We start from the raw sequence: 11,379 nt of genomic DNA on the forward strand, positions 1-11,379 counted from the left end.
GAACTGCCTTTTCCGATGAATCGCTCCTGTTGCTGCGCATCGCCTTCCTCTTTCGGCTGCGGATTCACCTCTTGAACCTCCAGAAGGTTCTTCGGTGCTTGATCGCAATCGATCTGCGGATCTGGATCACGATTTGTCTGCTTCTTGTCGGCTACCGTGGCTGGTGCCGGATTCGACCAGGTTGTCGAATTCCAACGATCGCAATCGGCCTCCATCCACCGACACAGCTTCGACAACATTTCCTCTACTCTGTCCCACTGCGCCATTCGTTGCTCATGGGTTTCTGCCATTTCCGATTGAAGACGGGCTCTGATACCAATCTGTTAAGGTTCAGAATCTGAAACTCAACTTTCCAGCACCAATCGAGCCTTTATTCCTCACCGAAAACCTGAATACAACTTTGGATGATCTTGTTTTATGAGAGGATCCCAACTCTCATTCCCCAAACAAACCCTAACCCTTTCTCCAATTTCTGCGTAAATCCTTTTCCCCCAATCTAATCTGTATTTATAACTACTCATAGCCAAGACTACTAACTAACTAATAGTAACAACCCAAACAACCAGCCAGCTCCGAATCAAAAACAACTTTTGGCAGACTTGGAATGGTTAGTGGAGCTTAAGCAGATTTTGGACAGCCATTATACTACGCTCGGAAAGTTAGCGGTCGACGAAGATTTGAACGAACGAATTCCAGATCATCAGCTTGAGGACAAGCTGAAACTGAGGCGTCGAATCCGGCACCAGCAACGGTAGCCGACAAGAAGCAGACAAATCGTGATCCAGATCCGCAGATCGATTGCGATCAAGCACCGAAGAACCTTCTGGAGGTTCAAGAGGTGAATCCGCAGCCGAAAGAGGAAGGCGATGCGCAGCAACAGGAGCGATTCATCGGAAAAGGCAGTTCCCACCTCAAGGTGATGCCGATCGCGTTCGTCGACCGCGTACAGGCTAATCACGACCAGAACATGCCGATCGAGGACTTGCCGACCGATCGAAACAAAGTCCCAAAGGATCCAACAGCTGCTGGTTTTCCAGATTCATGTGATGGGAGAATACATAACAAAGCTCTTTCAGACCGATTCATCGGGAAGACTGATTCGCACATGAAGAAGACGACAATTCCGGTGTTCGATGACAGCTTCATTTTGGAATGGGATGTCAAAACTGAAAGGTACTTTGGATTTGGTGGTTGTAGTGACAAGGAGATGTTTTACCTAGAATCTACAGATTTGGGTGGGGAAGCTCTGATGTTGTTCGATGGCCAGAAAAAAATTGGGATGTATCGAGATTGGGAAATTTTTAGACTCTTACTATATGATCGTTGTGGTACTCGTATAGAACGGAGGAGGAAGACATGTGATGATGAAATTCTTAGTGGGCTGGTGTCTCAGTCAGAGAAAGGGATATTTCTGCAGTTTGGATTGAACAAGCAGTCAGATTGGGCAAGCAAGACATATCAGAAATTACGGAAGCAGGCCATTGGAAACGAGTTCCAGCCAGCTCCGAATCAAAAACAACTTTTGGGACCGCGTACAGGCTAATCACGACCAGAACATGCCGATCGAGGACTTGCCGACCGATCGAAACAAAGTCCCAAAGGATCCAACAGCTGCCAGATTCATGTGATGGGAGAATACATAACAAAGCTCTTTCAGACCGATTCATCGGGAAGACTGATTCGCACATGAAGAAGACGACAATTCCGGTGTTCGATGACAGCTTCATTTTGGAATGGGATGTCAAAACTGAAAGGTACTTTGGATTTGGTGGTTGTAGTGACAAGGAGATGTTTTACCTAGAATCTACAGATTTGGGTGGGGAAGCTCTGATGTTGTTCGATGGCCAGAAAAAAATTGGGATGTATCGAGATTGGGAAATTTTTAGACTCTTACTATATGATCGTTGTGGTACTCGTATAGAATGGAGGAGGAAGACACGCATATCCGTTGGGCAAGCAAGACATATCAGAAATTACGGAAGCAGGCCATTGGAAACGAGTTCCAGCCAGCTCCGAATCAAAAACAACTTTTGGCAGACTTGGAATGGTTAGTGGAGCTTAAGCAGATTTTGGACAGCGAATTGTCGTCTTCTTCATGTGCGAATCAGTCTTCCCGATGAATCGGTCTGAAAGAGCTTTGTTATGTATTCTCCCATCACATGAATCTGGCAGCTGTTGGATCCTTTGGGACTTTGTTTCGATCGGTCGGCAAGTCCTCGATCGGCATGTTCTGGTCGTGATTAGCCTGTACGCGGTCGACGAACGCGATCGGCATCACCTTGAGGTGGGAACTGCCTTTTCCGATGAATCGCTCCTGTTGCTGCGCATCGCCTTCCTCTTTCGGCTGCGGATTCACCTCTCGAACCTCCGGAAGGTTCTTCGGTGCTTGATCGCAATCGATCTGCGGATCTGGATCGCGATTTGTCTGCTTCTTGTCGGCTACCGTTGCTGGTGCCGGATTCGACCAGGTTGTCGAATTCCAACGATCGCAATCGGCCTCCATCCACCGACACAGCTTCGACAACATTTCCTCTACTCTGTCCCACTGCGCCATTCGTTGCTCATGGGTTTCTGCCATTTCCCATTGAAGACGGGCTCTGATACCAATCTGTTAAGGTTCAGAATCTGAAACTCAACTTTCCAGCACCAATCGAGCCTTTATTCCTCACCGAAAACCTGAATACAACTTTGGATGATCTTGTTTTATGAGAGGATCCCAACTCTCATTCCCCAAACAAACCCTAACCCTTTCTCCAATTTCTGCGTAAATCCTTTTCCCCCAATCTAATCTGTATTTATAACTACTCATAGCCAAGACTACTAACTAACTAATAGTAACAACCCAAACAACCCATACTAACTATAGTCCAGATTCAATGAATCTACCTAACCCATACATCTATCAGAAGCTTGCACAGATGGTCAGCAAAAAAAGCAGTGGGTGTTTGTGGCAGATGGGTCGTGTCCACATTCACAGTCAGAAGAAATATCGAATAGTCTTCTGGCTATAAGCTTCAGCTCGCCAGATATGGGTGACGTTTCGCTTCCACACATCAACTATAATCTTGTCGGTTCCACAGTACGTAAGATATAGTTATTTGGGCGTGTGTTCAATTCATAAAGTGAGGAGATTTGCATAAAGGAATAAGCACATTATGAACTCATTGATTAGTGGGATTAGAATCTTTCTTTCATACATAGAAGGGTTGTACAAAAAAAATGAAAAGAGAGCTGAAAGAGAGAATTCAATACTTTTGGCAGGTGGGGTTCTGCAATCTCATAAAAAGGCCAAAGGACAATATGAACAATCTGTGGGTAGCTGAAGCCACAGAGAATTCAATCTACTTCATGAATTTCGATTCGCCTTCCCACCTTAGAACTGCCCGTGACAATGTCCAAAGATGGGCTAAGTTCTCTACCTCGGTGTGTTTTTATTATCTTCAAAACTCTGTTCCACTGTCGTTGGTTACGTTATGAAACTGACAGTTTTGGTTGATTCTTTTTCTGTCTCAGGTGATTGAAAAGCTTCAGCAGAGGGTTTTATTTATAATCAGTGGCTGATTGTAAATATAATAAGCCTGAGGAGATAACCGTCCGACTGGCGGTGTTAAAAATCTTCTCTTGGTCAGGGTATTGATTTTCCTGGTTTATATCGATCATGTATTGCTATCTACCTACATTGTACAAACTATATAAAACAAAATTTGGACAAATATGGTGATTTCTTTTTGGTACAGATGAAATACTTTTGTGCAAGCCTTGGTTTCAAAGGGTTTAGGGGACGAATAAGGCCAACCGCAAAACAACACGATTGTTTGGGTATCCAAACCTTGTGAGAAGTGGCGTATCCAAACTTTGAATATTTACGAGTGTGATATGATGAACCCTCAAGTATGCCTGGAAGATTCGGCCGCTGAGAGAGAAGCTTCCATGTATTAAATGGATTGATAACATTGTATTTTTCTAAAAGCATTGAAATTATTTATATATAATATTCAAAAAATTTGTCAGAAATCGAGAGTTAATAATATAATAGATATGATTTTTATAACAATTTATATGAGATAAAATTGCCTAAAGATTGAGGCGTGATTAAAAAAAAACTAAAATATACTGATGTTTTTTCTTAAAATATAATATCGTTTCAAACCAAATACGTGAGGTAAAAAGACAAATTAAGAAGAAAATAAAAAACAAAAAAAACGTAAAAGAAATTCAAGAGTTGGTTTGTAGCTCGTGCAAAAATTACATGAAAAAAAAAATTAAAAAAAAAAGTTGGAGAGAAAGAGGCGAGCAAACAAAAAAAAAAGGAAGAGACCCTAAAACTCAGACTCACGCGCTCATTTTTCCGTTTTTAGCGAAATGGCTCATTTTGGTGGGTTATAGTCCAGAGATTTTGGGGACGTGAGCATCACGCGCTACATGTGCGAGTGGTATATGCGCGAGAGATCTTTACTTTATTATTTTTATAAATTATTTAACCCAGTTTAAACAAAAATGTCATGCTAAAAATAGGCATAGTAAGAAAATATAGTCTACATTAGTAAATAATCTGAAATAGCAAATGTCTTGGTAAAACAACAAATTTTTAAAGTTTGTGGAGAATAACCAACAATTTGAAAATCTAGATAGGGTAAAAACATTTTTAACAAAAAATAAAATTATAAAATAATAAAATAATATGGATATAGTTAACCAAAAATACAAGGCAGGAGGAAGACTCGTCAATTTGCCACAATATCCATCAACAACACAAAGAGGAGTAACTCGAAACTGGTGGCATCACCCATATATGTAAAAGACAACAAGAGGTTGAAGGAAAATGGATAGTGAAGTGTTTCAGAATTTGAGGACCTCGACGCCATCTCTAAGAACCTCGTAAGCATCTCTGCTTCGACTTTTCTTCATACCCGCTGTGAAATGGACCTTTGATGAATCCGCAGAGATACATGTCACTTTCACCCATATCATTACCTTTGTCTTCATCCCTTCCACTTCCCCCACCTTCCCTTTCTCCAGATACCCCGTTACCGTCGTGTTAAATCTCAGAACCGATGAGTCTTTGTATCCAACTTCACACATCGTTGGGATGAAAACAGTTAGTTTCCCCGTCTGTTCGTTGAACTCGTAGTTGGTCGCATCTCGTGGGAAAATCCCGACGGGCAAGCCGTACTCCTTGAGCAGCTCCGCCAATGGCTTCTGCATTTTTCCTTTTTCACAAAGAAAGAAACAGAACTTTTCACAATTTGGAGTTGGAAATTCCAACTGATTCGGCTGTCCTCAACTTAAAGCAACACAAGTAATGCAAAAGTACAAACCTTTGATTTTGTTGACCAACCATTTCGCTCCCCCTTCAATGCTCGTCGACAGTGACTAGAAAAGAAAAAAAAAGATATCACGGAAAAAGAAAGATACAAGACTATCATTTTGCTCCTCCTTCCATGCTAGAATGGAGAAGAGATTGTAGTATAGGCAGGCAATAGCCAAGAACAAAACGCTTTTAAACTACATCTTGCAATGTGTTAGATAAGATACAGTCATAGGAATCTGGGAATTGAAAAGGTTACAAATACGTATAGATAAATGGTTCCTTCCACGGACGAATTCACCTAATAAGACCAACAAAAGCCACAGCATCCGCAGAAACCCAAATAAACATACCAAAACAACGCCATACTCGCTATTAGAATTAAATGGCAGAGATCTAATGCAGATCCTACAGGTCCATCCATCATCCATCGGGTTAAATACACAATCAGATCGGTAATACGCAGAAACAATAGACCGATGAACCGGAATAGGAGGAAACAAGGAAGGATGGATGATCAATTGAGGACAATTTCTAAATCAGGAAGACAGGAAAGGAGAGAAGAGTAGTACATTGATGTCGTCGCCGACGGAGTCGAGCTGCTTGTTAGCCTTCTGGCCGATCCAGTAAGATCCGACTTTGTTCAATATCTGATCCATCTTAGATCTGAGACAGATCTCTTCAACCGCGACCGGGAAGAAATCCTCTCTCTCAGACTTCTCGTTTCATCATATTCACTTATTATTACTAAATATTCCCTTATGATCTGCCACGTCACATCCATCATTCCTTTTTTTTTTAAAAGTAAAATAGAATCAATCTATTACATTTAAACTTAAATTAATTCATACAATTATATGAAAAGTCACTGGACATTACTGGTTACCAATTTATGCCCACTTTCTCCGCCAACCCGTAATTATCTCGGATGACGACAAAGGACTATAAAAACCTTCTCATGCGCGAGAGTACGATTTATGTTCCTACTCGCCATACTACAATGCACAATTTAGCACTCCCAAATCTCTTTTTATGTGTATAATAATGATTAACATTATTTGGAAACTACATAAAAACTATTTGTATGCAAGCAACCTTCGTTTCGACTTTGAAAAAGAATCTTGTAACCCTTATTCCATTGAAAAAAATTCTAACAAACGGGGTTAAAGTACTCTGAAATAAGAAGAAATTTCTAAAAGTTTCCGTTGAAAATTCATGTCTTATATTATGTTATAAAGGTAACCCTTTTTTTCCCATCCAGATAAGCTCAAACTCCACTCTGTTTCAAAAGTCAAGCATCCATAAAAATTTGAGTACCTTTGAATAAATTCAAAAGATATTTGTACATATAAACATATACCTAGTGACGGAAATTAAAAAATAAACTCTCCTACGAGCAACTAATCTAAACCTTAAGAAACAAAAACAATATATTTTTAGTTGCGTCCACAATCTAATGATATGACCTCTTACAAATGTTTTTTTAATGGTTAATTTATATTAAAAAGAAATCAGGCACAAGAGTCAAGTGGGATCACAAAGGTATGTCGGATTGTCACAATCTTCCCAAATGGATTTGGCTGTAAATTTACTTAGTGGTTTTTCCTTTGACAGACTACTGTTAACAAGGATGGGCTGAGGCTGTATATTTGTCAAGGGTATATTTGTCAAGGGTGGACGTTTCGGAAATCGGTTTGGATTCAGAACGGAAATGCATCGGTTCGGTTTTTTCGATTTTACAAAAATAGATACCAATCGGTTTTTATATTATGTTCGGTTCAGTTCCGGTTTTTATTAAAAAAAGATTGATTTTCTTTAAAAATTTTCGTTTTTTCGGGGTTTTTTAAAATTCGATTCGGTTCGATTCCGGAAAATTTAGATTTCTAAAAATAATATCATTCGGAAATTTAGAATGGTTCGGATCGAGAAAAATATCATATTTTTCGGTTCAGTTTCGAAGAATCTAACCAAAACATCCACCCCGAATATTTGTTAGGAACACGACTACCTATACGTGGTGCGCTGACCGTGCGGTGAGTTTACCCAGCCTTGATCTCGATGCAAATGTTACTGCACCCAATTTATAACTTTCCAAAAAATACAATCTATGAATTGGAAAAGACTAGTTTTTTCAAGCAAAAAAATCATGAATTATTCATATTATACCCTGAATCAGATGTGACAAACATATTTTTGAAATCTATAACCTAAAATCGATAGTTACTGTGTATAGTTGTTACTTTACATTTTTCGGCTGTTTTTTCTATTTATAATAAAAATCGAAATATATACAATGAATCATCCTTTTTAAAACACAATTATAAATTTTCTTCGCACAGAAAATATTTTCCCATCAAAGAAATTTATTTCCGTACAGGAAACGGAAGAGGGCGAGTACGTGGGACGCAATGGGAAGGTGCGAGTGAGACCGATGTGTATGGTGGAGAATCTAATCAGAAAAAGGAAAGAGACAAAAGCTTTTTTTGGACAGATATGCTGAGATGGTGACGTGGATGGAATATAAGCACGTTCACACTATCCCATTGGACGGAGCACGAGGCCACCACGCGCCCCTACATCTGTTCCTATCTCATCCGTCCACGTGGATCCAATCCAGCGGTTCACAATCCCTCGTCTCCCACAATTTAGACCCCCCTCGTCCCTCCTCCACACGCCCATCATCCATCGCCGCCCCCAAACACACTCAGATTTTCATTTCAAGCCCCACAACCAGAAGAAATGGCCTCGAGAGCAATTTCATCGTTCACAACCAAACACCTGGCTGGTCAGAGATCATCCAATGGACCCGACGTATCCTCATATAGGGTAAGGACGGTGTCTATGCAGCTGCAGAGGAGGAAGGCCGTGGCCGTGGTCGTGGCAGCGGCTGGGGGGCATTGGACGGAGCACGAGGCCACCACGCGCCCCTACATCTGTTCCTATCTCATCCGTCCACGTGGATCCAATCCAGCGGTTCACAATCCCTCGTCTCCCACAATTTAGACCCCCCTCGTCCCTCCTCCACACGCCCATCATCCATCGCCGCCCCCAAACACACTCAGATTTTCATTTCAAGCCCCACAACCAGAAGAAATGGCCTCGAGAGCAATTTCATCGTTCACAACCAAACACCTGGCTGGTCAGAGATCATCCAATGGCCCCGACGTATCCTCATATAGGGTAAGGACGGTGTCTATGCAGCTGCAGAGGAGGAAGGCCGTGGCCGTGGTCGTGGCAGCGGCTGGGTCATCGGTGGACACAAACAACATGCCGATGACGGGAGTGGTGTTCCAGCCGTTCGAGGAGGTGAAGAAGGCAGAACTCGCTATTCCCATCACTCCACAAGTCTCCCTCGCTCGCCAGAGATATGCCGACGCTTGCGAAGCCGCCCTCAACGAGCAGATCAAGTAAGCCCCTCTCTTTTTTTAAACTGATTTTGGCCTACATCTCTTATGGGATGAAATCTCAAATCTGATGTGGTGTTTGTAGTGTGGAATACAATGTATCGTACGTGTACCACTCCATGTACGCGTATTTCGACAGGGATAACGTCGCACTCAAGGGCCTCGCCAAGTACGAATCTCCTTATTTTGAGCTATTATTCCTATTCCTCCTATTTACAACAGAGGGCTTACTCCATTCATACCCCCTTTTTTTATGTGGGTAGATTTTTCAAGGAGGCAAGCGATGAAGAAAGGGAGCACGCTGAGAAGCTGATGGAGTATCAGGTTGATTTTTGTAGTAAAAAGAAAGCGTATCTGCTTGGGAGTGATTAATTGTAGCTGATAAAAAGCCTTATTATGGTTTATACAGAACAAAAGAGGCGGGAGGGTGAAGCTCCACGCGATTGTACCGCCTGTTTCAGAGTTTGAGCATACCGAGAAAGGAGATGCGTTATATGGTAAACTAATCCAATCTCATTCTTAAACTAATTGTTATCTGTTTTTTTGGTGGGGTTGTGATTTTGTCTAATTCAGCTATGGAGTTGGCTCTATCCCTGGAGAAGCTTACCAATCAGAAGCTCCTGAACGTTCACAGCGTAAGTTTCCCAATCTTACCCTTTCAGTTCACAAAATTTGGTCACATTCTGTCTAAGCCCTGGACCTAGTTTAGAAGTCATTCTATCAATGCGGTGTGTGTGTGTGTCTAATTAAGTTGAATGGTGAGAAACAGGTGGCAACAGAGAACGATGATCCCCAGTTGGCCGATTTCATTGAGAGCGAGTTTCTAGGAGAACAGGTAGGCACACTCTTCTATAAGATTAAGAGAAGGAAAACAATGAATTTTTGGATTGAAGGATTTCCTGATTGATGTTTCTTTATCTCCTGATGAATATAGGTTGAAGCCATCAAGAAGATCTCAGATTACATCACGCAGCTCAGGATGGTCGGCAAAGGCCACGGTATGACTCAGATACCGCTAATCATCCTTTCCTATGTTTTTAAAACTATATTTTGGTTTGCACTTTGATCGATGGTATGACTAAAAACACTTAGTAGGCGACTATGATTGTGGGAGAGGCCATTTTGCTTATCATTTTCCTAAATTTTTACTTGTTTTTGCAGGAGTTTGGCACTTCGACCAAAGGCTCCTGGATGAAGCTGTTTAAATCTGCACATCTCTTGGGGATGTGTTCTGCAGCTAGATTGGACTGGCACTGTGTTTTAACATCTCAAGCCAAATAATGAGATGTAGTGCTACTGTGCTCTGATCTTTTTGACGGAAGCTATGAAGTAATAATAATAGTGTGCCGATGTTAGATCGATTTCATTCCTACAACTGTTGTTTTTTTTAATGGATTTAAGGGTTTTGTTATCCATGGCAAGATCCTATTCACCTACATATTCAGGATTTGGCTAATGGATATGCACTTCTATAACTATTTCTACTGTAGAAGAAATCAATACCAAATCTAATGTCGTCCTGAATCTAGAAAATCATTCACCACATATGTTGACTAATCTGGCTAACATTTTACCAATAGAACTTGGAACTTCGACTGCACACAGTAAACCATACAGAAGAAGGTAGAGGACATACCTGACTTATGAAGCGTGTGAGAAAGGAAGCGCCTGCTCAGCAGCGACTCTGTATAATGGGAACAAAATGTTAGATGTGATCATTGAGCCTATTCATGGCGTACATGGAGCAACATCAATCTTTTCGGAGATATTACTGTGCTTTAGGCGTATCACTAAACTTCTTTAGAGAACGTTTCTTCAACCTCTAACCTCAAAAAAATTGAGATCCTTAGGTGTTCTTAACCGAGTTCAACTCCTAGACGCAACGATACCGCAAAAATAACCCTAGAAAAAAAAAACTCATGTATCAACCCTAGAACGCAAAACAAACCATTCGAACAGAAAAGTCCTTTGGAAACATAGTAACCAAATCAGACCTCGGTAGGATGAGAAGAGATGATGGTTTCGACCAAATGCATAGAAACATTTCAGAACTCCGGGTGTAGCGTAATTGCATCCAATCATAAACAAAGTGCACAGAAATTCGCGGTTCTTACATGAGACATACTATGCATTGTAATAATGAATTATGGATAAATAAAGTGAGAACCTAGAATTCTCGGAACAACTAGAATCCGAACAGGAGAAATTCCGGCAAGAACCCTAAAAGAGAACAAGCTCGTCGGAAGAGACTAGTAAACGAAATTGGATGAAAGAAAACGAATATAAGCGAAGAAAATGCAAAGAAGAAGAGAAATTCAACCTGTTAAGGTTTAAGCGGGAAATCCATCGCAGATAGTCCGACCACTAAGCTGCGGCTATGGCGAATTGGCGATGTCTCCTGCGGGACGGAACCAACCCATCCCATTCCCAACATCGTCGCGAGGAAAAAAAAAAAAGAAGGAATGCTGATATCAGCGCCGGCTGATTGTTACTATAATGCCCATCAATAAATAAGTAATGGGCCTTAAGACCCTTTAACGGCCCAATATAGATGAGGCTAATTATATTCAAATTGAATAAATCCGTGAGAATAAGCTCTCTTTCTTTTTCCTGCCACTAAACTTCATGTTGATCATTGGAGTTTAAAAAGAACAAACAGAGGGAAAG

At 41.2% G+C, this 11,379-nt stretch overlaps 3 protein-coding genes across 3 annotated transcripts in view; 2 read left to right on the forward strand and 1 right to left on the reverse strand.

The window, feature by feature from the left end:
* The window catches only part of LOC104816179 (protein BREAST CANCER SUSCEPTIBILITY 2 homolog B), a 10,592-nt gene extending 6,856 nt beyond the window's left edge, over positions 1-3,736 (forward strand). The window contains exons 19-21 of the mRNA XM_019202847.1: positions 2,927-3,079; positions 3,262-3,423; positions 3,514-3,736. Of these exons, the coding sequence (XP_019058392.1) occupies positions 2,927-3,079; positions 3,262-3,423; positions 3,514-3,561 (363 nt within the window). The 3' untranslated portion in view covers positions 3,562-3,736. The remainder of the gene's footprint in view (positions 1-2,926; positions 3,080-3,261; positions 3,424-3,513) is intronic.
* Positions 3,737-4,656: 920 nt separating this feature from the next.
* Positions 4,657-11,159, reverse strand: LOC104816183 (uncharacterized protein At5g01610). The gene is made up of 5 exons (XM_010544883.2): positions 11,033-11,159; positions 10,349-10,396; positions 5,881-6,074; positions 5,319-5,373; positions 4,657-5,210 (listed from the first exon to the last, which is right to left on the reverse strand). Exons 3-5 carry the CDS (start codon positions 5,965-5,967, stop codon positions 4,840-4,842), a joined length of 513 nt encoding a protein of 170 aa, XP_010543185.1. The 5' UTR covers positions 5,968-6,074; positions 10,349-10,396; positions 11,033-11,159; the 3' UTR covers positions 4,657-4,839.
* On the forward strand, positions 8,321-10,187 carry LOC104816182 (ferritin-1, chloroplastic). Its single transcript, XM_010544881.2, has 8 exons — positions 8,321-8,715; positions 8,798-8,881; positions 8,976-9,036; positions 9,122-9,209; positions 9,286-9,347; positions 9,482-9,547; positions 9,647-9,710; positions 9,874-10,187. The coding sequence occupies exons 1-8, from the start codon at positions 8,402-8,404 to the stop codon at positions 9,915-9,917; spliced, it is 783 nt and encodes a 260-aa protein (XP_010543183.1). The 5' UTR covers positions 8,321-8,401; the 3' UTR covers positions 9,918-10,187.
* Positions 11,160-11,379: the final 220 nt, after the last annotated feature.

Source organism: Tarenaya hassleriana, unplaced genomic scaffold (assembly GCF_000463585.1).
Source record: "Tarenaya hassleriana unplaced genomic scaffold, ASM46358v1 Cleome25, whole genome shotgun sequence".
NCBI classification, from domain to species: Eukaryota; Viridiplantae; Streptophyta; class Magnoliopsida; order Brassicales; family Cleomaceae; genus Tarenaya; species Tarenaya hassleriana.